General features: G+C 31.9%; 2 protein-coding genes across 2 annotated transcripts; both read left to right on the forward strand.

The window, feature by feature from the left end:
* Positions 1-2,928: 2,928 nt before the first annotated feature.
* Positions 2,929-3,735, forward strand: LOTGIDRAFT_175526 (hypothetical protein; the record flags this gene model as incomplete). Its single annotated transcript, XM_009056998.1, has 2 exons — positions 2,929-2,995; positions 3,395-3,735. The coding sequence occupies 2 exons, from the start codon at positions 2,929-2,931 to the stop codon at positions 3,733-3,735; spliced, it is 408 nt and encodes a 135-aa protein (XP_009055246.1).
* Positions 3,736-6,871: 3,136 nt separating this feature from the next.
* On the forward strand, positions 6,872-24,408 carry LOTGIDRAFT_175527 (hypothetical protein). Its single transcript, XM_009056999.1, has 4 exons — positions 6,872-7,012; positions 22,359-22,546; positions 23,042-23,143; positions 23,576-24,408. Exons 1-4 carry the CDS (start codon positions 6,940-6,942, stop codon positions 23,624-23,626), a joined length of 414 nt encoding a protein of 137 aa, XP_009055247.1. The 5' UTR covers positions 6,872-6,939; the 3' UTR covers positions 23,627-24,408.
* Positions 24,409-25,483: the final 1,075 nt, after the last annotated feature.

Raw genomic sequence — 25,483 nt, forward strand, 5'->3', positions numbered from 1 at the left:
TAATGATAATATGGAAATTTATAAAGAGCTAGTATCGACATCACTGAGGGACATGCTCAAAGCATGACAATCGTCCGATTATTCAGTCAAAATTCAACTGAACACAACGTAATGACAAAGTTCATCCGATCACGAATGGCGAATATAATAAGTTTTGGGGTTATTTTTTGGGGTTACTTTTTGACAGACCTTCACCACGGCGTGTGGATGGTAACACATCCATTTTAAGTTTCATCAAAATCGGTTGAAAACTAAGAGAGTAATAGCATATTCAAGATTTTGGGGCAATAACTCTGCTTCTAACGGTCGAAAATAGCTCAAATTCGAACTTGATCTTCGTTTTGTGAATATGTATACACATACCGAATTTCATTTGATTTCATCAAAAAATCTAGTTTTTAGAGCGTTTACAAGCAAATGTTGACGGACGGACGGACCGACGGACGGACAGGGGTGCCAACAATATACGTCCACATAGAGAGATGTGGGCGTATAAAAATTTGTATTGCAATGTCTGAAGCTCAACAGATAGTTGGACTGATATGTAAGAATGTTTTACCATTTAAAAATGTGTTTTAGGGGGTTTAGAAAACATTCATAAAACGATGCTTAAACGTTTCAGATCAAAATACACAAATCCGAAGCCAGCTAAATGTCAAGAGTTTCGGACTATGCATTGGCACTTGATGTTATCGATGACTGTTTTTCACACAGTTGACTTCGAACGTTTTATACTCTTTTTTCTTTGCTTCAGCAATTATAAATACGTTACTTATTTTCAGTATTTCCAATAAGCCACAACACTGAATCTTTACTGTTGGTAACTAGAATTGATATTTAGATATAGGGATGTATGTTTACTGATATCTGAATCTCTTCTGTTGGTAACTAGAATTGATATTTAGATATAGGTATGTATGTTTACTGATATCTGAATCTCTTCTGTTGGTAACTAGAATATTGATATTTAGATATAGGTATGTATGTTTACTGATATCTGAATCTCTTCTGTTGGTAACTAGAATTGATATTTAGATATAGGTATGTATGTTTACTGATATCTGAATCTCTACTGTTGGTAACTAGAATTGATATTTAGATATAGGAATGTATGTTTACTGATATCTGAATCTCTACTGTTGGTAACTAGAATTGATATTTAGATATAGGAATGTATGTTTACTGATATCTGAATCTCTTCTGTTGGTAACTAGATTTGATATTTAGATATAGGTATGTATGTTTACTGATATCTGAATCTCTTCTGTTGGTAACTAGAATTGATATTTAGATATAGGAATGTATGTTTACAGATATCTGAATCTCTACTGTTGGTAACTAGAATTGATATTAAGATATAGGTATGTATGTTAACTGATATCTGAATCTCTACTGTTGGTAACTAGAATTGATATTAAGATATAGGTATGTATGTTTACTGATATCTGAATCTCTACTGTTGGTAACTAGAATTGATATTTAGATATAGGGATGTATGTTTACTGATATCTGAATCTCTTCTGTTGGTAACTAGAATTGATATTTAGATATAGGTATGTATGTTTACTGATATCTGAATCTCTTCTGTTGGTAACTAGAATTGATATTTAGATATAGGTATGTATGTTTACTGATATCTGAATCTCTACTGTTGGTAACTAGAATTGATATTTAGATATAGGAATGTATGTTTACTGATATCTGAATCTCTACTGTTGGTAACTAGAATTGATATTTAGATATAGGAATGTATGTTTACTGATATCTGAATCTCTTCTGTTGGTAACTAGATTTGATATTTAGATATAGGTATGTATGTTTACTGATATCTGAATCTCTTCTGTTGGTAACTAGAATTGATATTTAGATATAGGAATGTATGTTTACAGATATCTGAATCTCTACTGTTGGTAACTAGATTTGATATTTAGATATAGGTATGTATGTTAACTGATATCTGAATCTCTACTGTTGGTAACTAGAATTGATATTAAGATATAGGTATGTATGTTAACTGATATCTGAATCTCTACTGTTGGTAACTAGAATTGATATTAAGATATAGGTATGTATGTTAACTGATATCTGAATCTCTACTGTTGGTAACTAGAATTGATATTTAGATATAGGGATGTATGTTTACTGATATCTGAATCTCTTCTGTTGGTAACTAGAATTGATATTTAGATATAGGTATGTATGTTTACTGATATCTGAATCTCTTCTGTTGGTAACTAGAATTGATATTTAGATATAGGTATGTATGTTTACTGATATCTGAATCTCTTCTGTTGGTAACTAGAATTGATATTTAGATATAGGTATGTATGTTTACTGATATCTGAATCTCTTCTGTTGGTAACTAGAATTGATATTTAGATATAGGTATGTATGTTTACTGATATCTGAATCTCTACTGTTGGTAACTAGAATTGATATTAAGATATAGGTATGTATGTTTACTGATATCTGAATCTCTACTGTTGGTAACTAGATTTGATATTTAGATATAGGTATGTATGTTAACTGATATCTGAATCTCTACTGTTGGTAACTAGAATTGATATTTAGATATAGGAATGTATGTTTACTGATATCTGAATCTCTTCTGTTGGTAACTAGAATTGATATTTAGATATAGGTATGTATGTTTACTGATATCTGAATCTCTTCTGTTGGTAACTAGAATTGATATTTAGATATAGGTATGTATGTTTACTGATATCTGAATCTCTACTGTTGGAAACTAGAATTGATATTGTTGATTTTTTGTTGATATTTTTTTATGTGCAATAAATGTGAATTCTAATCGTAAAAAGATTGCATGAACATCAGCATCTGTCACGCCTTGTCCCTTTAGTTTAATTTCACTAAAACTGTATATCGTGATTTTAAAACAATATCATTGTCTGATTTCAGATATCCAACATGAATACAGTGATGTTACTAGGAATTGCACTAAAGGTTTTATTTAACTGTAACTCTGTATCAGCAGGTAAATTTATATATATATTTATCTTTATAATTTATCTTGTGGAAATGGAAATACCTTTTTTGTTGACCCCTTCCTATTTGTAGTGTTGTGTGTATGTTGAGAACCTATGACGGGTGTGTCACAAGACAGAGTTTGCTTACTCTTCTAGACACCTGATACAAGGAAAATACACTGGCTATCAAGGAAAACAGTTCACAGTGTGGCAGAATATAGTAGAAAATTGAAAACTGTATGTGTATCGGGGACACTGATACCATCGATTTGACAATCAGACGTCTGTGGTTCTTGCAATTCCTCCAAAACTATCGTCACTGCTAACAATATCTAAAAGCCTTTACGGTAGTGACTATATAAAACGTTTTATGTTTAGTTTTCTTGATGTTTTTTGACAAATTTCAGGTTGCTATTTACAGTACAAGTCAAAGGAATACCCCGAAACTAGTTACACTCTATCTGAACTGACCAATATAACCAACAGTGCCGACTGTGATACCGAATGTAATGGGCGATCATCCTGTACTGATTCCAGTTTCACATCACCGTCAACATGTCAACTATTTCAATCGCCATTAATCTACTACAGTTATAATGAGGGTGTTCTTCAGTGTGAAGCGGATTGCGACGCTAGGGATAGTTGTGTAGTTTATCAATTTGGTTCCTTCCGATGTTTCTTGTTTGACGAGATGTTAGAAGGGCCGTTTGCTGGAACAGAATCTTATAGTTTTTATGAACAGAAATAGTAATGATGATGATGATGATGATGATGATGATGATGATGATGGACTATACTCAACTACAAAAAAAATCAGAAAAATAACTATTCTTTTTAACAGTCAAATTTAGTATCAAAACAAAAACTAAATATTCTCTAATCTTAACATTAAGCTAAAGGGGGGTAACTCGTCTACTTCAGAACAAAGCTATTGACTGTTTCTTTTGTAATTGTGTATATAGCATATTGAATAAATAAAATATTTGATGCATTGAAACGTGTTCTGTTTCTGTTTGACTTCGATAAAGACTATAAGAACGGTAGACTCCACCTCTATTGTGCAGTGAAAAATTGATATCATAAGAAATACGAACAACTAGGTATACTTGGTATTACAGCCCTCGACACCTATTGTACTTAAGATACGAGACTGATATAGAAACTTTTACAGATTTAAGAAAAAAAAGAAGTGAAAAACATTTTGCTAACGATCATCTTAAAGACCATCGTGTCCATACCACACCAAACCACAACCATCTGTCATACTTTCTCGAGACCGTAGTAAGTGAGATAAATGACGTATTCATTGCTAATTATTGTCCAATCAAATTTGGCCCTACCGTATTGGTAGCAATTAACAAGCAATCGTTATGACGCTACGTAAACAATATGTACGATACAAAATTGAGTAATGTTTTCGGTAAAGATTTAAAGCCGAGAGGAAATCAAACCTTACTTTGGAATATTTACTTGGAAAGAATGTGTTCTTATCTCTTCAAACGGGCGACGGGAAAGCGGTGTTCTGTTTTGTTTACATGACCTCATTTCTTTTCTACCGATCTGATTGGACAGATTCACCAATCTCATTTCCAAAATACAAAATACAGATACTTTATTTGATATAGTGCGATTCGGGATATTACATCAACAAAGGCACTGAACAATAATAAAAAAAATCACATGCATGTACATATAAATAAATACCAATCTTTGTTTCTATAGACAAAGTCCATATCAATTAAAAGACAATACGCAATAAGAAGTAAGCACCAATACATAATCCCTGTTCATCAAGTCGATTTATGTCATATTGTGGTATTTTAATAAGTATACTGTTTGAATAGTCCAGATGACTCATGACAATCTCAGTGCTTTGTTTCTGATGCATCTCTGGTAAGAAACTTTAATCAGTTGCAGACTTCTTATTCCAATCATTGAAGCTTGACATTTAACAGTAATCTGACAATGTCAAAATCCGTATTAGTATTACAATGCTTACAGACTGGCTTTGATTTAAACAACAGTCAAAGAGTATTTAACTGGACTTGTGTCTTCGATATTTTATATTCTAGATTAATCTATCGAGGGTTATATAAGGCCTGTACCATCTAACCTATACCGCGATTATAAACTAGAGATCTAGACCAGATGACACAAGACGGACTGATGTAATTAGTTTGTATACAGAATGCAAGATTCCACCCTTGAATGGAATCAAACAAATTCACACTTGCACAATAGTACAAGAAAATACATATAGATAATGAAGAAATTATAGCTATTTTATATTGATATTTATCATTGAACACGACTTTCCTTTTCACTCGATCGATGTCTTACAAACTTTAACAGCGGGAACTCACGAATGATTTATCAACGTTGTGGTTCGATAATTAGTAAGGTGGTATTTAGTAAGATAGTGTCCATTCCGTGGCAATACGATAGTTGTAGTATCCCCTTAAGGGAGCACTTTAAAAACAAAGTAAGCAATGGAATGTATACAGATTAAAACGTATTGGTTACAATGAGATATTGACAAGCATTCGGGCGATTGAGTACTACCTTTAAACTTATTGGAGAACCATAACTGCTGGTACTGTATAGATACGACGTGTAATCAATTAGCCGTTTTTGATAATTTTGATATTTGGTTCTTTGGTTTTAATTAGTTTTCTGATACAACATACTTCCACCACACAGAGCTGTAATAATAATCATAATTTTATTAAAAACCCAATTGCACATGTCCCCCCTCCCCCCATAACGATAACAAAATCCTCTATCAAATTATCAAAAAGGACAATTGAAACACTCGAGACGAAGAACCAGAGTCGCCCTTCAAAGTTGTAAATGGATAAAAGTAAAATGTATTTTTGATGAACAGGGTAATAATATATCTAAGAGAGAATTCCCCATTCGGGAACTACTTCGGACGAAGGACTCTGTATACTCAGATAAGCAGTTATGTTTTTTTATGACAACTGTTCGGACTATATAAAGACTGTATTGGAAGACAGGGACAATAGGACGACTAGGATGGTACAGTAGTCGTGTGAAATATAAAGAAATATTGGCCAGTAATCGTCTAGGGAGAACAATGTATAAATATTATATCAATTTTCACCGTTTTCTCGCTGATTATAACCTCATTCTCTCATTATTACAGTAATAGATATATCATACAGGATTGTTTGTTCAATAATTTGGGCAACTTGATAAGAGATTGGATCTACTTGCTATTTTCTTCTGAAAGTGATATCTGGAGATGTCATGGAAATAGCTTGCCTTACTGATTACGCTGGGTCTCAATACAGTCAATTCTTCTCAATAATAAAAGAAATAAAATGGAAATTTACTTTCAAATTTTCAGTTTCTGATTGGACTATTGAAGCCATGCCAACATCATACAATTCAGAAATAGTTAACTTAAACCATAACATTAGAGCATCAAACCTTACCAACCTTCAATGTATGAGGCATCGTTCTATTGGCCCATTAGAATAAGATGCTTTTTTCATGCCAGTTAAAGGCACAATAACGTACAGGACAAGTAAAACATAAAACTGAAATCAAATATTAGTAGAAAGGATATATTCGTGATTTAGAGCGATAATGATCATGTCCGTATCATAGGCCTAACATAATATCTAGATTGAGCGATTCTAAATATTATTTCAACAATTCCCAATAGCACCTTTGATTTGTTTTGGTGGACCAAAACCTACAGGAATAGTTACATTACGAAATATTATATACCGGTACATCTCAATTAACTACACACCGAACCACTTTAAAGCAGAAGAATAATTATTATTAATATTGATTCAGGCGATCCTCCCATCTCGTTTTCTTCCCTCCCAATACATAAAAACTAACAGACGACAAACAGCTTAATAACAGACGAGAGCAAATCGTGTGGCGGGAACACAACAGACAAACATTTGAAATTAAAATGGCTGCAGCGTTGAATGGAAAGTGGGAAATCTACTCGAGTGAGAATTTTGAAAACTTTATGAAAGCAATCGGTAAGATTAACAATATTATATTTTTTTTCTTTTTTCTCACAAACCAACATTTTTATCAATTCTTAATTTATCATTCTTGTTGGTTACTTTAATTTCTTCTACAAGTGTTTTACATTGACTCACTTTTATAACAACTCTAGTATCTACATTTATTTACTGTCTAACAAATTCACAGAGTGAAGCTATAATACATCACAGGCTGAGGCTATACATGATTTACAAAATTCACAATTACAGAATTTCGAATTCATTCCATAAAAAATATCTTTGGTCTCCTGACGTTGACTTTTTTACATTTTGTTTGTGTATTATTCCCACAGCTTTTTACATTTCTTTGCCTCTAACTTGATTAAATACCTGACTTCTTTCTACAGGTGTATCATTTAACACAACAACTGTTACCTAGTTGTATTTAAATAGAGAGTCTGTTTGTAACGATTGTATAATGCAACATGCTTGTTCAACGTTGGCAGAATAGGCACCTAATCTATAACAAGTCAAATAGTGTGGGTGGTCTACAAGAATGTTTACACTGGACTCTTTTTTTTAATCTTGCAGGCCGATCTATTTATGTTTTTTATATTTTTAATTGGTGTTCTTAATAGATGGTATTTATCACTGTGAAAACAAATAAATAATCACAGAATATTTCGAGATATCTGATGTCGTAAATATCTGAAAAGTAACTGGAAAACCCAGATGCGACTAACTTACTAAAACTCTTTTATACTGTGCAGTCGCATCTTGACTTAACCTAACTTCTCGAGATGATCTTTATGTTTTAAAATATCCTGAAAGCTTTATAGTGTTTAACCGTGAAACACTTTGTTGTTTTAATGAAACTGTTTTGTTTTAGAGAAAAGAAAAGTATACTGTTTGGATTTAAGCCAATCAAAATTTTCAAAACATTTGATCTAAAGGGAGAGTTTCAGGAAGTTGTCTTATTTCCTTTTTTAAGAAAAGAAATAGCATCACAGGATCGGTTCTTTGATTAAATATGCATTAGCATATATGCATGAATATAAGTGGGCGTATATAAATGTTTAAATGTTAAAACAGATGTTAACTATCTGTCTATATATTATATTAAACCAATTCAAATATAAACATCTGTAAAAGTCTAGGCACTAGTTTGACCTTTATCTTCCAGTTTTATACTCATCATGATTTGTCATCAATATATTTTTGATGAAAATAATCAACCCGACTATTCTGCACCTAGTTGGATTATTGAAGTGTTATACCATTAGGTTTGTTATACGGCACACTTGCCAGGACACGAGCCTAAACATTAAACATAAGAATGATAATCAGAGTTTTATTATCCTATTGTTTTATTATCCTATTGTTTTATTATCCTATTGTTTTATTATCCTATTTTATTATCCTATTGTTTTATTATCCTATTGTTTTATTATCCTATTGTTTTAGTAACGAAATATTTTAGAACGAATCACCCCTTGCTAAGGTATGATTTATCAACTCCGTGCCCCTAAATAAAGTGTAGTTTTTTTTAGCTCACAAATACGCCGATTCGAAAGCCAAATACACACGGAATCCTGTTACGAATTCTTTCTAAAAGATAGCTTGCCAGGCAAGGTAACACACGCCCACTACCAGCTATCAGAAATCAAAGTCTTTTGTGGCTTAATAATGAATTTTCAAATTATCTAAATTTCATCTGTAAGTCAAGGCAAAAACCTGAAACAGTTCATCAGATTATCATTTAATTCAAACACAGACAATGTCTCAAGCTTTGTTCACGAAGTAAAGGCTAAGAACTCTCCGGTCCTGAAGATGATGTTGAATCAGAAGATATTCACCTTGTGTCACGATTATTGTAGCTAAAAACAGTTTATTTAATATTTTTATCTACTGTGAATAAATGAATTGCCTATCATGAGTGTTATCTGACAAAAGAACATTCGAGAGATTTTTCATGTTAAATGGCATACAATAGAAAACCTGCTCAACATACCGGAAACTCTGATACAAAGGAAGTTTTTGTTCGTCTGAATTACTATTCTTTATCTACTTTGTATAAATCAATTAGTCGATTAATTAATATTCTCTATGATAACTAATTGATTTTTTAATTTAATTTAATTTATTGATAACAAACGACTTATTGATCTTTATACACTTTTATAGTTTTTTATATTTAGTCACTCGAAGTCAATTGTACGCATGGTTCATCAACATTATTAATATATTTCTGAGTCAGCAGGAATTGTTTCAGTTCATTAACGATACATACTAACCTAATGTAATTATAAAATATAATCAAAAGGAGATCAAAGAGGTATTCAGGTCCTTACGATCAACATATTGGTTTCCATGCAAATGATCTGACTTGCTTCTATTCTGTGTTCTACTATTTTCTTTTTTGTAAGTGCAACTATTGACAATTTTATCATAAGATATTATATTTATTTTATAAGTACAACATACAATTTTATCTAAAACTGCTCTAGGAGAAAATATAAACATAAGACTTCCTTCGATTTCAGATAATGTACCTCAGTCAATTACAGTTTTTAAACAGTTGTCTTGCCTTCAGTTACCTATTGATGTGACACGACCTGTTCAGTAGAAAAAAACAAAACTCTTGAAAACGTTTCGCCGTATCGAACACGAGAACTCGGGTACTATTTGTATACAGTAAAATATATAACTAGTAGAAGAACGTATAAATTATAAAGTTTTTACGACAGAAAAAGGTCATACATGGATTATGATTACAGTGATGGATTTATCAAACTGTAAGTCGAAATCAAAATTTTCCTTGTTTTTTTATTAGAGGGGACATAATCCATGAGTTCAACCTTTTCTCAGCCACTGAGATTTATAGCAAGTTGTATTTTTAGTTTTCTCGTGTCCCCTATATGCTGCCGTGGACTTGCTATCGCAGAATTCTGATGATGATGATAATAATGATGATGATTATGATTATGATGATGGTGATGACGATGATGATAATGATGATGGTGATGATAATAATGATGATGATGATGATGATTATGATTATGATGATGACGATGATGATAATGATGATGGTGATGATAATTCTGATGATGATAATGATGATGATAATGATGACGATGATGATGATGATGATGATGATGATGATTAAATGATAATGGAGATAATAATAATGATGTATATCAGATGTAAAAGTGAATGATTATGAGTCTCACACATCGTAGTTCAAGAATTATATCCGAACACTGATAACACTTGTTTTCTATATAAAACTTGCTAACGAACCCCATCAAGTTATTATATATAATAACAATCAATTATCGTACATATCTATTACACATTCTCAACATATCTTTTTAAACACTATAATTATCATGGTAGTGTTAAGTTCTGTTGGTGACGGGTCGCTCGTAGAGCTCGATGCTTGCTCAATAACCTGTTTGGGTTCGGGTGTGGTATACTAAGGACCGTATGCTTCGCTCGAACTTAACGCTAAGTCAGACTATGTAAAGTTTCGCCTGAGTTCGACTTTGTAACTAATTCATTTCGGTATGCATGGCTTCAACTTAAACTTATCTTTGCTAAGTTTAACTTCTTCTGTGTATGTACGGAAAACCAACGATAACTCAAAGAATTATAATTTAATTTCTAATATATTTGTTAATAGAAAAAGTGATTGATACATTTTTTTACTAAAATTTTGATCGGACACTTAGGCCTACGGACAGCAAGAATTTGGCATGTTTCTCATGTGCTTTTCCGTGGGTTCTTTACTATAAATACGCATCAGGGTCATTTACAAATCATGATTTGATTGATTGTTCAAGATATCAGATAATTACTTACTGTAATTCCTTATCGATGTAGTGGATGAGTTTAAGGGTGTATTGGAGTCGAAACAAAATGATATTCGGTCCATACAAAGGAAGGAAAAGGCGTGGGGAGAAATAGAGGCCCACTTTCTTTAAACGAGATCACAGGCAGTTAAAGAAATGCTGGAATAATTTGAAAATGAAGGCAAAAAAATCTGTAGTGATTGAAAAAAGACAGAAAGAAAACTGGTGGTGGTATACTGGAGACAATGGATTCTAGTAACTCAAATCAGGTGTGTGCTATGATACCGCGGCACAAATGCACCCTTTGCAGAATGATTTTGATAACGATATGGATTTCCATCAAGATAGCTTCACTTTGGCTCAACGGACGTCAGGTTAGTTAAAGGGATACAGTTCTCTGATTATACATAATTTGAACTTCTCAAATCCGCAAATTCAATTTCAATAAAAAGTAGATATTAATATGTCCCTTCGAGTTTAACAAGTGCTGTGGAAATTTCGAAAGAAGATAAATTACTAGGCTGATTCCACGTCTTCGAAATAAGTTGCATTTGCACGATTCGAACTGTTAAGTAACACCTTACTTTAAACAATCCCTTCTGCATTGGTACTGAATTTTTAAATTCCAGCGGAACATTGTGTCCAGATACAAATACAGTTCCAACACAGAAATCATCACGTGTTCCATGTGTACAGCCAATTGTTCCAATTATTCCTGAAAACTGCGTAATATCGTAAAAACCTCGTTCTATTGTTTTTATTTCATTTTCATCTGGAAACGTAATTACCTCGGGCCTATGAATAGCTACAGCCCTTGATACCAATTTCACTATTCGGGAGACACTGGATTGATGAACGCCCATTATGTCCCCCACGTTTATTTGGAGCCACTAGCATACCAACGAAGACATACCAATAACTGTAGTAATGGTGGGATATGTACAGTTTGGTCACATCGATGATTGAACTCATTTCAAAACTATGCAGAACGCCATCCTTCGGAAATCTGAAGCGTTTCGTAAATTCACTCTCGTCTAGATCTTCCATTGGATTTGAGCGGTCTTTAAATCTCCTCTCCACATGGTAAATATCTATAATTTGGTGTAATTGGTTGAAATAATCTTCCATTGTCACAATTTCAATCGCAAACGTATATAAAGTACGGCTAAAGTCTGCTACCACCCTATCTTTGACTTTACTTTAGTTTTGTCCATAAAACACTCGAGTAAAGCATGACTTACATCAAAGATCGAGCGCAGCATACCAAAAGTCTGACTTAAGCCCGACTTTGAGTAAAGTACGACTAAAGTTCGACCGCGGCATACGGCCCATAGAGTCAAGACGATGCTTCAATCGGGTATCCCATGCAATGTCAGTGATCCCGGAACTGACATGGAATAAGCACCTGATTCATCGATTGGACATTAGGCGTGTGTACAGATTATGCACCTTAAAAACCCATCGATAACAAAGTATGGTTTCCCTTGCTTTCCTGGAAAATGTTTAACTCTACACTACATGACTTTGATGCAAACATTTCCAAATTTTGGCTATGATCAGGATGCTAAAACGTTTTTAAATCATCCTTGACGAACGAAGCAATATACATTGTAATTGCAACAAAATTATTGGTAAGAATTTTTGTTTATCATTTGTAAAATGTTTTAATGTAATAGAAGAAATATTGCTGCAAGTAAAAGGAAACTTGACAATAGGGGAAATAAAATCATCTCTGTTTTCATAAAGTTTTATAAAGTTTGATAAATATTGTGTGAAAAAAGAATTGTTAAATAAGTTGATCTGTCAATCAAATCCGTACAGGTAAATCGAATTGATAACAGACAATTCCTGGTAAATCGAATTGATAACAGACAATTCCTGCTAAATCGAATTGATAACAGACAATTCCTGGTAAATCGAATTGATAACAGACAATTCCTGCTAAATCGAATTGATAACAGACAATTCCTGGTAAATCGAATTGATAACAGACAATTCCTGGTAAATTGAATTGATAACAGACAATTCCTGATAAATTGAATTGATAACAGACAATTCCTGGGCATTCAAAATAACTTCCAAAATAATTTAAATGAACTGGGGCCTTATAATGATAGCATGATCATCTAGTAAAGCGAATAAAGCAACGAATTCCATTACTTTCATTCATTAACGACATCAATCATACACTGTAATACCGGACTAAGTGAAGTTGTAATGACATCCGTCTCAATTCCTAGTTCCTGTTTCATCCTTATTCATATAATTCTTAGAACTCTTGACAACAGGTCATGTGACTTTTGATGGACTATAAATAAAACATGAGGGTAGACCGTTATTATCAGCTTTCAACAGGTTCTATAACATTTCATTAAATTGTATTAGAAATACCGACTGACTGAATTATTACTGACTATACATTGGACAGTATTTACCAACAGGAGCCAAGGGTACACATTGGTTGTAGGAAACTAGATTTGGGAGTATCAAACAATTTATTAAAAAAATATTAGAATGGCCAGTTTGTGTGGAAAATGGGAGTTGGTCAGCAGTGAAAATTTTGGAGAGTATATGAAAGCTATAGGTAAGATATGATATATTATAGAGAGTATATGAAAGCTATATGTAAGATATGATATATTATAGAGAGTATATGAAAGCTGTAGGTAAGATATGATATATTTTAGAGAGTATATGAAAGCTATAGGTAAGACATGATATATTATAGAGAGTATATGAAAGCTATAGGTAAGATATCATATATTATAGAAAGTATATGAAAGCTATAGGTAAGATATGATATATTATAGAGAGTATATGAAAGCTATAGGTAAGATATGATATATTTTAGAGAGTATATGAAAGCTATAGGTAAGATATGATATATTATAGAGAGTATATGAAAGCTATAGGTAAGATATAATATATTATAGAGAGTATATGAAAGCTATAGGTAAGATATGATATATTATAGAGAGTATATGAAAGCTATAGGTAAGATATGATATATTATAGAGAGTATATGAAAGCTATAGGTAAGATATAATGTATTATAGAGAGTATATGAAAGCTATAGGTAAGATATGATATATTTTAGAGAGTATATGAAAGCTATAGGTAAGATATGATATATTATAGAGAGTATATGAAAGCTATAGGTAAGATATAATATATTATAGAGAGTATATGAAAGCTATAGGTAAGATATGATATATTATAGAGAGTATATGAAAGCTATAGGTAAGATATAATATATTATAGAGAGTATATGAAAGCTATAGGTAAGATATGATATATTATAGAGAGTATATGAAAGCTGTAGGTAAGATATGATATATTATAGAGAGTATATGAAAGCTATAGGTAAGATATGATATATTATAGAGAGTATATGAAAGCTATAGGTAAGATATGATATATTATAGAGAGTATATGAAAGCTATAGGTAAGATATGATATATTATAGAGAGTATATGAAAGCTATAGTTAAGATATGATATATTATAGAGAGTATATGAAAGCTATAGGTAAGATATGATATATTATAGAGAGTATATGAAAGCTATAGTTAAGATCTTATAATTGATATTTAATAATAGATTATATGGTATGTAAGACAGGGTATATATATCAAGTCAGGGTATGCTTACCCTCCTAGATACTACTTTTCATTATGAAATACTTACTCATTTTATGATTGATATACTTCCTTATGTTAAAAGTTCGCCGTCGAAATTTGAATATTCTAGTCCAGAATTATCCGCATTGGAATGTTAAAATGACGACTCGTCAATTTAAGATACCCTGTGATATGTAAAAAAGACGTATATAGAAATAAAGAGTAAAATTCCTAGTTTGAGATATTTTTGAAGGAATTACGCGATTTTCGTACATTTCTAATATTTCTGAAGACTATTTACATATATTCTAGACTCAAATCAACCACACAAAATGGTGCACCTCAATTTTCGTTGAAAAATAAAATTTCCTGGAAGTGATGAATAAACGTTCATTATAAATATTCAAAGACAGTTGGTAAGCCTTTACAAATAACCACATTTGAACAAAATATTCGTGAAATCTTTTATTTTCTTTCATGTCGTTTTCAATTTCCGGATTTTATTTTAGATCTGAGAAATACGATGTTGATATATCTTTTTTTTTGTTTTCCTTGCACTGACAAGCTGGTTTCTGACTCATTGTATTTATACACCTCGGGCTATTGTTCTATAAAAGTTTAACTTCAGATTTCCATAGCAAAATCAAATGTTTGAGCAGGGAAATTCTCATTTTGGGACATACTGATAATCATACTCTTCTAAACCACAATGCACCAAAGACTGTGCCCTGTTTTCTGGAATCATGGATTCTGAGATTCAGATTATCAACTCAGTATGTGCGATGATCTAGATGAAAATTTGTAATAAATAAGTGATCAACATCTGACAAAAGCATAGAACAGATTAATAATACATTGTTATTTCACAGCAGATTCAGATACATTGCGTCTGGACTAACAATATTTGAAAATAGGTAATGAACCAAGAGTGATCCCTGACTCACAAATCAACAACTTTTATTTTGATATCTTATTCGGTAAACTATTAGACTATCGTTGGTGAGTCTTATTAAAGGTACACATTACAATATTTCAAATTGAGTATAATGAATTAAGAACTGAATGGGGAGGTTTCATCAATATAAGAATGTAACCTAAATTATTACTCATTTTAAATTATGTGTTGTGTTAAAGGTCAAGAATTATATCCGGTTGACTGAATTCACCAATTCATTAACTAAGATATGTTTGTCATTGTGAAAGTTTCCTAAACGTAAAAACAGTATAACACTGGTATCGCTTTGTATTTCTGAATTATTTGTTTATCTTGTAAATCTCTCCAGAAGTGGGTGATTTCTGATCAAATTTATATATTGCAATGCAGAAATTCACAGTCTCTACTTGTGACCTTGACCAGTGCTTCTATAAGAGAGTATCTGTTATAAAACCGTATACTGGTATTTTAGCACGTGCTACACAAGATTACAAATACCACTAATACCGCTGATACAAGACTAAATTCCGAGAATTTCTAAGAATGTTATCAGACACTGTTTTCATTGACCTGTATAAGATATTAATAACCTATCGTTATTTCTGGGACTCGAAGACCTCAAAATAAATATACCTCATTCAGTTTTTGTCTTTATCTTGTGTTTTATTATAAATTTCAGTCTCACACTGACTCGTCTCAATACACCCTAACACTAACACTACCCCCATTCGATAAATCAGTTTCAATTTGTAAGAATGAAACCTCGTTATATAAATTACACCGTGAATATATCTCACATGATCTCATAGAAAGTGAATTCAACCTTTTGAGATTATGTAATTGCTATTTGAGTTTTATAGTTATTTGGAAAAGTATTCAACAATTCGTAATATCTGACTACAAGACGATGTCATGGTTATAACAGTTCACGTTAGTTCTATCTAATGTTATATACCTTTTTATACCTCCGTTTCAGTAATATAACTGTAGTATGATTAATATTTTGACGTTGTAATTAGAGGTTTATTTAACACCTGTTTTATCTGAGGTAAAAGATAACAAACTATGTGATATGGTACATTCTGTTTTATTAGTGAGTGATATCAAGTGTATTTTATTTTAACAAGTGTATGGTTGTTGCCCAGATCTACCTGATAACGTCTAGATTCTATATAAAATACCAATGTACTGATATTAACCTGTAGGACCTAAAACTAACTTCATTTTATTTCATGGATATAAACATCATAAAATGTTCATTTATTCAGCCTGTACAGGTGTGCGTTTTATCTTTTGGTTTTATTTTAAAAATGTACAGTTTCAGCGGTTAGTTATTCGATATGTGGAGTGTGTAAAACAAAAACCATGAAATGAAAATTATTTACAATAACAAAATATTTTTACTGTTAAATTAGAGTTAAATTCAACGATAAACTGTGATTAAATAGAATACAGGATAAAATATAATAAGATAAAATATCTTGTAAGCAAGTTGTGTCAACCTAACAATCCCCAAGATATTTTTATATCTTGTAAGCAAGTTGTGTTAACCTAACAATCCCCAATATACTAATATCTTGTAAGTTGTGTCAACCTAACAATCCCCAATATACTAATATCTTGTAAGCAAGTTGTGTCAACCTAACAATCCCCAATATACTAATATCTTGTAAGCAAGTTGTGTTAACCTAACAATCCCCAATATAATAATATCTTGTAAGCAACTTGTGTCAACCTAACAATCCCCAATATAATAATATCTTGTAAGCAACTTGTGTCAACCTAACAATCCCCAATATACTAATATCTTGTAAGCAAGTTGTGTCAACCTAACAATCCCCAATATACTAATATCTTGTAAGCAAGTTGTGTTAACCTAACAATCCCCAATATACTAATATCTTGTAAGCAAGTTGTGTTAACCTAACAATCCCCAATATACTAATATCTTGTAAGCAAGTAGTGTTAACCTAACAATCCCCAATATAATAATATCTTGTAAACAAGTTGTGTTAACCTAACAATCCCCAATATAATAATATCTTGTAAACAAGTTGTGTTAACCTAACAATCCCCAATATAATAATATCTTGTAAGCAAGTTGTGTCAACCTAACAATCCCCAATATAATAATATCTTGTAAGCAAGTTGTGTTAACCTAACAATCCCCAATATACTAATATCTTGTAAGCAAGTTGTGTTAACCTAACAATCCCCAATATAATAATATCTTGTAAGCAAGTTGTGTCAACCTAACAATCCCCAATATACTAATATCTTGTAAGCAAGTTGTGTCAACCTAACAATCACCAATATAATAATATCTTGTAAGCAAGTTGTGTCAACCTAACAATCCCCAATATAATAGTATCTTGTAAGCAAGTTGTGTCAACCTAACAATCCCCAATATAATAATATCTTGTAAACAAGTTGTGTTAACCTAACAATCACCAATATACTAATATCTTGTAAGCAAGTTGTGTTAACCTAACACAAACAATCCCCAATATACTAATATCTTGTAAGCAAGTTGTGTTAACCTAACAATCCCCAATATACTAATATCTTGTAGTTTCCAGTGGTCGTGCTAGTTCACGTGACATAAACTACTAAACCAATCTTAAGATCAGAAAAATAAAATCGATGATGTAATCTGGGGCCTTATTCTTGAAAACTCCAATAAATATTTTAGTGTTCCAGTCATCTGATTTTAAATTGAGTTATCCAATCAGATAACAGTATTTCTTAAAATCTGGATTTTATCCAAGTTAAATAGTTAGACCCCTGAATGGTATCCTATAAAACTCTCGACCTTTATATCAACTGTATAATCAAGTATTTACATCTCCTTTGTAATTACATTATTATTATTGATTGATTTTTATTTTAATGACTTGAACCAGAAACAATGATTGACAAACTGCTGATTACTACAGTTTTTTTTGTTCTAAAATCTTCAGGTATACGTTTGATAATATTTGTCTACGTTGTCATAAATTAAACTTTTAATCACGTTTTTTTTATTAGAAATGAACTCTTCTACTAATTCCACCAATCTGTCTTTTATCAGTGAGTTTATATCAGAAAATACAGAGAGGCTAAACTGTGTTTCAAACTGCCGAGCTCGCTGCGTCACTAATCTACGAGGGATTGAAAATATGCGCTACAGGCTGTTCACGTTAAGTATCTTTGACATTTGGAAATCGAAAAAGAGTAGACGTATGCTGATTTCTCTAAGGAATGGCGTTGTACGTTTCCATAAACCCATTCAGGCGTATTAAGGCAGGACATTACATTTAATTCACCCATTAATTCACCTATACCCTGTAAGAACTTTGGAAAAGATCCTGATATTCTTACTGTTGTCAGACTTAGTCATTTTTGTTTGTAATTGTTCTCTTTCTGATTCTCTTTCTATGATTTTGACTCGGTCATTGATTTTGCTTTGACGTCTCGATTTAGTTCATATCCATAAATTCCACCATGTATCACTAACACAGTCAGTATTAATTTTTATAGTGTTACTAAAATAACCAATTTGTTATAATCACCGATATTTTTTATGGAGTAAATTCACTTTATCAAGTAATTATCGACATAAATTACAACAGCCGACAATCGGGCACCCACATTAATATCTATATTTAATAAATTCCTGTATAATGATTGTATTTGATAACGTTCTACTATTATTATTTCTTAGTTTCGATTACCAGCTTCCAGCCTCCAGAATGTGTTTAAACTGAGCATTAAACAACTCGTGTTTAGTTTATAAAGTTGTGCCTAGTGTTTCTGAGATATTTCTCAAGACCTGCAAAATATCTATTAAATCTGAAATTTTGTAAAAGGCCCTCTTCGATTTTCAATATTTTCATCTCAGTACCTTGACTGAATAATTCAACCTCTACCATGATAGCATTGACTTTTGCTAGAGAAAAAGGTGAATATTTGTTACTTCATTAATCAACTTGTTCTCTATTAACACTTGACTCTCTACGCCCTTGTCGACTGGTATCTGAGAGATTTCTTCTCATTAGATGGAATTAATGTATATTAGTATATGATCTAGTCATAGACGGCAGGGTGTCTGTAAATAGATATAAAACGATAGTTATCGGGGGATGAGAATGGTACGATTCTCTTAGATGTTGGGCATACCTGAAGGTATTAGAGAAGAAATTACTCCATGTTTATTACGCTACTGTATTATCTTAATTATGTTATCACAGCGGGTATCGTATATAGTATACTAGCCATATAGTGCTTAATTCAACCTCAAATTTTAATGATATTTTACAGCAACTCTTGTTTATGATAGATATACACATAAACAATACTAGTCGTCTCCTTAAGGCTGTCTAGTTGATCTACTCAGTGATAGAATGACAGCAGGTGTACCTGAATAGTAAGCATCCTGTTTCGATAGCGACACCCACCACAGTACTATTTGAGTAGGTCAAATTAAAAAAGGTCTTTGGACTTGAATCAAATTCAAGGTCGAATGAAATAAAAAATACATCAAACAACCGTACATTTACACGACAGGTTTATCGGAAAGACGTTGGCTGGAGGTTCAGGATATTTTTTATATTTCTCTCTATAATTTAGTGTCAGAAACTCAGTCCTGTTATCATTACATAGTTTGGTATGTCAGCAGTCTGAATATTTATAAAATATAACTTCTGAATAGACTACAGATGTTTAAAACATGGTATTATTTAGATTAACATGCATACCAATATCTCACAGATCTTCTGTCTAATCTTAGTATTTAAACAAGTATGAACAGGCCCGACGCAAGTATATTACACAGTAACTTAGACGTAGCTTAGACGACAATTTATTTCATCAACATCTTGAAATCAAATCATTTTCAATATCAATAATTCTAGTGACAACAGAACCGATTCAAGTAGTTTTAGTTCCTTATCAATTTATTGTCCATCATAAATCATAGAATATCGACAGAATTTATGCTATTTTTACAGTTCTTATCTGTATACGGACAATGTAACCTCACTATTAAGATAGTTCAGCTTAGCTTTGAACTTTTGTCTTAAACATTCCGTATGATTACCATTGGTTTACTACTTCTACTGATTGTCTTCCATATAAACTCTAATTACATGAAGTTAGTATTGGCTAGAATAAATGAGGTTGAAGGAATGTCATTAGTCATATATTGGAGTTGCTATTATTGTCTTTAAATGGCGAAAGGGTGGCGTGATAGTTTTCATCTTTTTTGATATTTGAAGTGTATTTTTGAATGTTCCTTTCATGGGCTGTATGCAACATTTTTATTGTCAAAAACATCGTCAATTATATACGTAAATTATTTTATATCTATGTATCTACTTGACCAAGCTGAATTTGTTTTAAAAGGGTTAATAAAAAACGAAGATACTATAATTGATATATTTAGATAAAACCTTTAGACATATTGCTCTATAATTTGGCGTTTATTTTTGCTTAAATCCGTACAGTAGTTTTCTTCGGATACCTAAAGGGAAACGGAGTTAAAAACGTTACGTTTTTGCGTCAAAATGTTTACGGCAGGATTTGTTTAGTTAAGACTTTCAGATAAATTGTTGGGGCTCATTTATAGTTTTTATGTCGCGCTCAAATCAGACCATACTGACTCTTTTCGAAACACCCGATGGTACTTCTCTTTTTAACTTTTTACTCTCGATTTTGACATACCTTGATCGAGATTTTTGATTAACGGAATTGTCTTGCTTATATTGACTTTTATTCATAAATTTAAGCAAAAAACAATTTCTGAAAAAAACGAGAATCTCCCAGTTACGTTAATTAATGTAGGTTAGAGAAAGAGGAAGAATTTTTCCGATCTTCTAAATATTTCTATGTAGTACCCAATAGAGCGAGTTGATTAATAGTCATATTGTGATGTACCTCAGCTGACAAGGCATCTGTATTTCAGTCAGGTCATCCAATGCTTATTATATATCTGAATTCCTAGTTTCTATCCTAATTTCCAGCCATAAATCATAACTTCAGCTTACATTGTATTTATCAGGTGTATCATGTATCATCATAACATATTGGATTGTATTTATTCATCCCTCGAGACAGGCTGATTGATTTCTCCACTCTCTCAATATTCATATTATTCACCAATCTCTCTCTCTCTATGTTTTATATTAATCTCTTCAACATGTTTCATCTATTGTGATTTTTCTGTAATTTATTCATATTTTTGATTGCTGTTTTCTCGCATTCAAGAAGTGAATATATGAGAATGGATTGATGACTCAAATAATGAGTTTCGGTTCCAAACTATAGAAGAGAACAAAAAAGAACTAAAAATATGATATTTGGTCAAACCCTAAATCTAAATGCAATTGTGAAAGTTCTAATCAATATACAAACTCATTCCAAAATACAGCAATTCGTACATTCAACGATTCACGCACCTGCTCCCTACGTCATCTTTGATTTTTTCCCTCAACGGAGATAAACATCAAATGGATCGACAGGACGAAGTATACGTCAGGACAAAATCGAATATTAGCAGAATAGTGCCAGTGTGATTGCGAATGGCATAATGTAGGTTTGTTAAAAGAAACGTCACGGGGAACGGGGGAACAAATGTTGAATTCAAAATGCAGTAGGCCTACAAGTTGTAGTTGTAAACGTCCCATGGAGCGTCTGAGAAGGTTCTCTTCGAAGAACATTTTTGGAAAATTGATTTGGTGCATTCTGTCATATATTTTTGGGCATAATCGTTTAAAAATAATTCTTTATTTGGAATTATATTAAGTAAATAAATACAACCATTTTTGACCAATCCTCCTCGTCACCACCCCTTACCCCCACTACTATGATACCTTTACATGACGTTTTGTTTAACTTTCAGTATAGTTGAATTTCAGAATTGTTTGAAAACTCAATTAGCCTTCATACCAAACTCCGTGTCAATCTGCTTTAAATCACCTTTTCTCATTCTAATTACAGGAGTTACACCTGAAAATATAGAAAAGGCAACAAAAGCACTGGATGCCAATTCTAAACTTACACATGAAATAAGTGGTTCTGGTAATTCCTGGTCGATCAAGACTACTACTATTATGGGAGAAAAAGAAATAAAATTTAATCTAGGCGAAGAATTTTCTACCGCGACATTAGATGGTCGACCAGTAAAGGTATGTTAAAATTTATTCGCAAATCTGTTACCTGATTCCCGAATAGGACGAGACAGTTTCTTTAGAACATAGGAACAATATACCGTGGTTCAGAATGCTACAGACTGTGCACAAAATGCTACCTGGAACGTGAAATTAATTCTGTTTATTCTCATGTCTCAGTTTGACGATTTCCTTTCGTTCGTGGACTTGTTGTCTTTTATTAGCCTGGCCATGTGCAGACAAGGACACGAACGCTCCATTTCCTTTAGCATGAGTAAAAGTAAAAAAAGTCAAATTATGGTTAAATGTTTGATTCAAATCCAAAGTTATGAATGAATTATTCTTGATATTTCCCTGTGTATCTATTAGTCTTAGCTTTATGTAATAAAGCCTGGAATACCACTTCCATTGGTTCGTTTTGCTCTGAAAAGTCTTATGGATAGCTGAAATATGTTATGTTTTAAAAATAAATTAACCTTTGTGGAATCAAGTTAAAATTATTTTTCCTTTCAGGTCACGTTTACATTAGAGGGTGATAAACTTGTTGAGGTTCAAAAAGGAGACGGATTTGAATCCCGAAACGAACGTTCTGTGTCCGGAGGTGAATTAGTAGCCGTAAGTACATTTTTCATTACTTTTAGATGAATGAAAATGCTTAAACTTTAATGCCACCTTCGCGTTAGTGCATATTGAATATCAAATTATTGAAAATGCTTCAAACTGAGTAAATTCTGATGCCCCATCGTTCTGAACCAGTCAGATCAATTTTTATCTTGAAATATTAATGTACATTATGCGACATTTATTTGAAACTTAGGTCAAGACTTAATGTTTTGTACCAATAACAGATCTGTTTTGTTTTGAGTAGGTTTTTTTTCCTCCTGAACTGGTCTTATATTAATATCAATACGTTAGTAAAATTAAAGCCGGTTTAAACGTTCGGACAACATAATCGAGTCAAACAGAGTACGTGATTCAACAAGTGAAATCAATATACACATTGTTTTGTTTCTAGTTATTGTAATAAACGACCCAATTATATTTCAGATTATGAGTGGAAATGGAGTTTCTTGTACCAGGAAATATAAGAAGATCTAAATATAATCCAAGGAACTTAATTGTTGATTGTGCAATATGTCATTAGTGTCTGCGTTAATTCCTTTATTTTATATTCTTTAGTCAGATGTTAACTTATATATATATATGGCTTTTCATGTACAAAGATGAAACTCAGTTCCACGCCCATCTTCACAATGTCAAGCTATAACAAACTACATCTTCACCATGTAAAACTAAACCAAACTTCATCTTCACCAAGTTAAGCTATTAAGAACTGCGACTTATACATTGACTTGCACGTCACAACTTGGTTGTTTTCATTGAAAGTACCATTGATGTAAAGAGGTTTTGAAAACATTTATATGTATTGATAGTGTCAATTTGCACCATTCCCCTTTTCAGACAGATCCTAACCCCAATCGAGACGTCTGTATATCTTACAATTCTACTGAAATTTTATGATGTCACTATTGCAAAGCTGTTATTAATATATAAGGACCTTTGATATAATGACGTCATAAAAGGCCTATTATTAGTGGAAATGCAAGAACCACAGACAAACACATACAAATTTAGAATCTCTAGAGTTATAAAGGATTGGTTAATAATATTTTCCATTGTTATTTACCATAGTATGCTTTATTATCTGGTGTTTTAATGTTCGATGTTCAAGCTTCATTTGATATTTCATCACTTGGTCGACCTATGTTTGTTTTGAGTTGATTAAACTTTACTAACCTCTTGGTGATGCGTTCTGATTTATTTATTAGGCCATTAGTGGCAAGACAATTCTACCTTAATAAAAATTTATGAACCCTTTCAGAATAAGTGTTTTTGAATTCACTACAATTAATTTTAGAAGACTACTCTTTTAAACACTACAAAATGTATCTTTATATAGGTAGCCAAATATTTACAGATTGCATCATTTTCTGTATAAAGGGGGGAAACTTTTTATTTTGGAATAGAAAGTAGACAATATTTCTTTTATGCAAAAAATGAATTTTCTGTATAAAGGGAGAGAACTCTTCATCATACACTACCATATAGGACTCACTCATTTTATGAAAATGATTGAATGTAGTCCAGGCTATTTTTAGAAATCTTCTTTCTCTCTCCCTTTTGGGGTTTTTGCATGCCTATTTTTGGGTAATTTTTTGTCTAGATTTGGAATTTGATGTCTGAAATTGCATTATCTTTAAGATTTGGTGAGATGTAGAGAGGCCTAAAGGCGGAAGGCTAATTCTAAAAATAGTCGTTTTGTGAACTGCCAAGCTGGGGCGAATGAGTATAACCGGTAGTAGTCTACTTTCAATTTGAGTAGCTCAAAATTTTCATGGTCATCATATTGTAGTAGTGAGAATTTATACTAAAACTATGAAAAAGAACTTAAAACTGTTTAATAATAACTAGTTACAATATTCACAAATACATCGGTGTTGTGCGCCTGTACAGGTGCTCTGATCAATCCAAGATGCCCCTGATATCATATCATTCCGTATTTATATTAAAGTTTGTGCATTGACATTGATTAATTAACAATTGATAATTATAACATATAAAAGATTAAGTAGAACAATCGACAATTAAAACATAAAAAGATTAAAGCGAATTAAAATGAGATGTCTAGCTGACAGTTGAATAAGATAATAACAGATAAGTGGATTAATTTAGTAATCTTCTGATAATATTGGGACGTCTATAACGGATTAGTTTCTGTACCATCACACTATCATAATATAGTGAATAGTGACATACTACAAAATTTACATTCCATATATAAAGGAGACAAACTACAATATTTACATTCCATATATAAAGAGGACAGACTACAATATTTACATTCCATATATAAAGAGAACAGACTACAATATTTACATTCCATATATATATAAA

Source organism: Lottia gigantea (assembly GCF_000327385.1).
Source record: "Lottia gigantea unplaced genomic scaffold LOTGIsca_298, whole genome shotgun sequence".
In the NCBI taxonomy this organism is placed as follows: Eukaryota; Metazoa; Mollusca; class Gastropoda; family Lottiidae; genus Lottia; species Lottia gigantea.

Bases quoted from the DNA above. Each gene is read 5' to 3' on its own strand.
- LOTGIDRAFT_175527 (XM_009056999.1), top strand. From the start codon at position 6,940: ATGGCTGCAGCGTTGAATGGAAAGTGGGAAATCTACTCGAGTGAGAAT. The intron at 7,013-22,358 runs GTAAGATTAACA...TTCTAATTACAG, and splicing joins AAACTTTATGAAAGCAATCG to GAGTTACACCTGAAAATATA. The intron at 23,144-23,575 runs GTAAGTACATTT...ATTATATTTCAG, and splicing joins CCGGAGGTGAATTAGTAGCC to ATTATGAGTGGAAATGGAGT.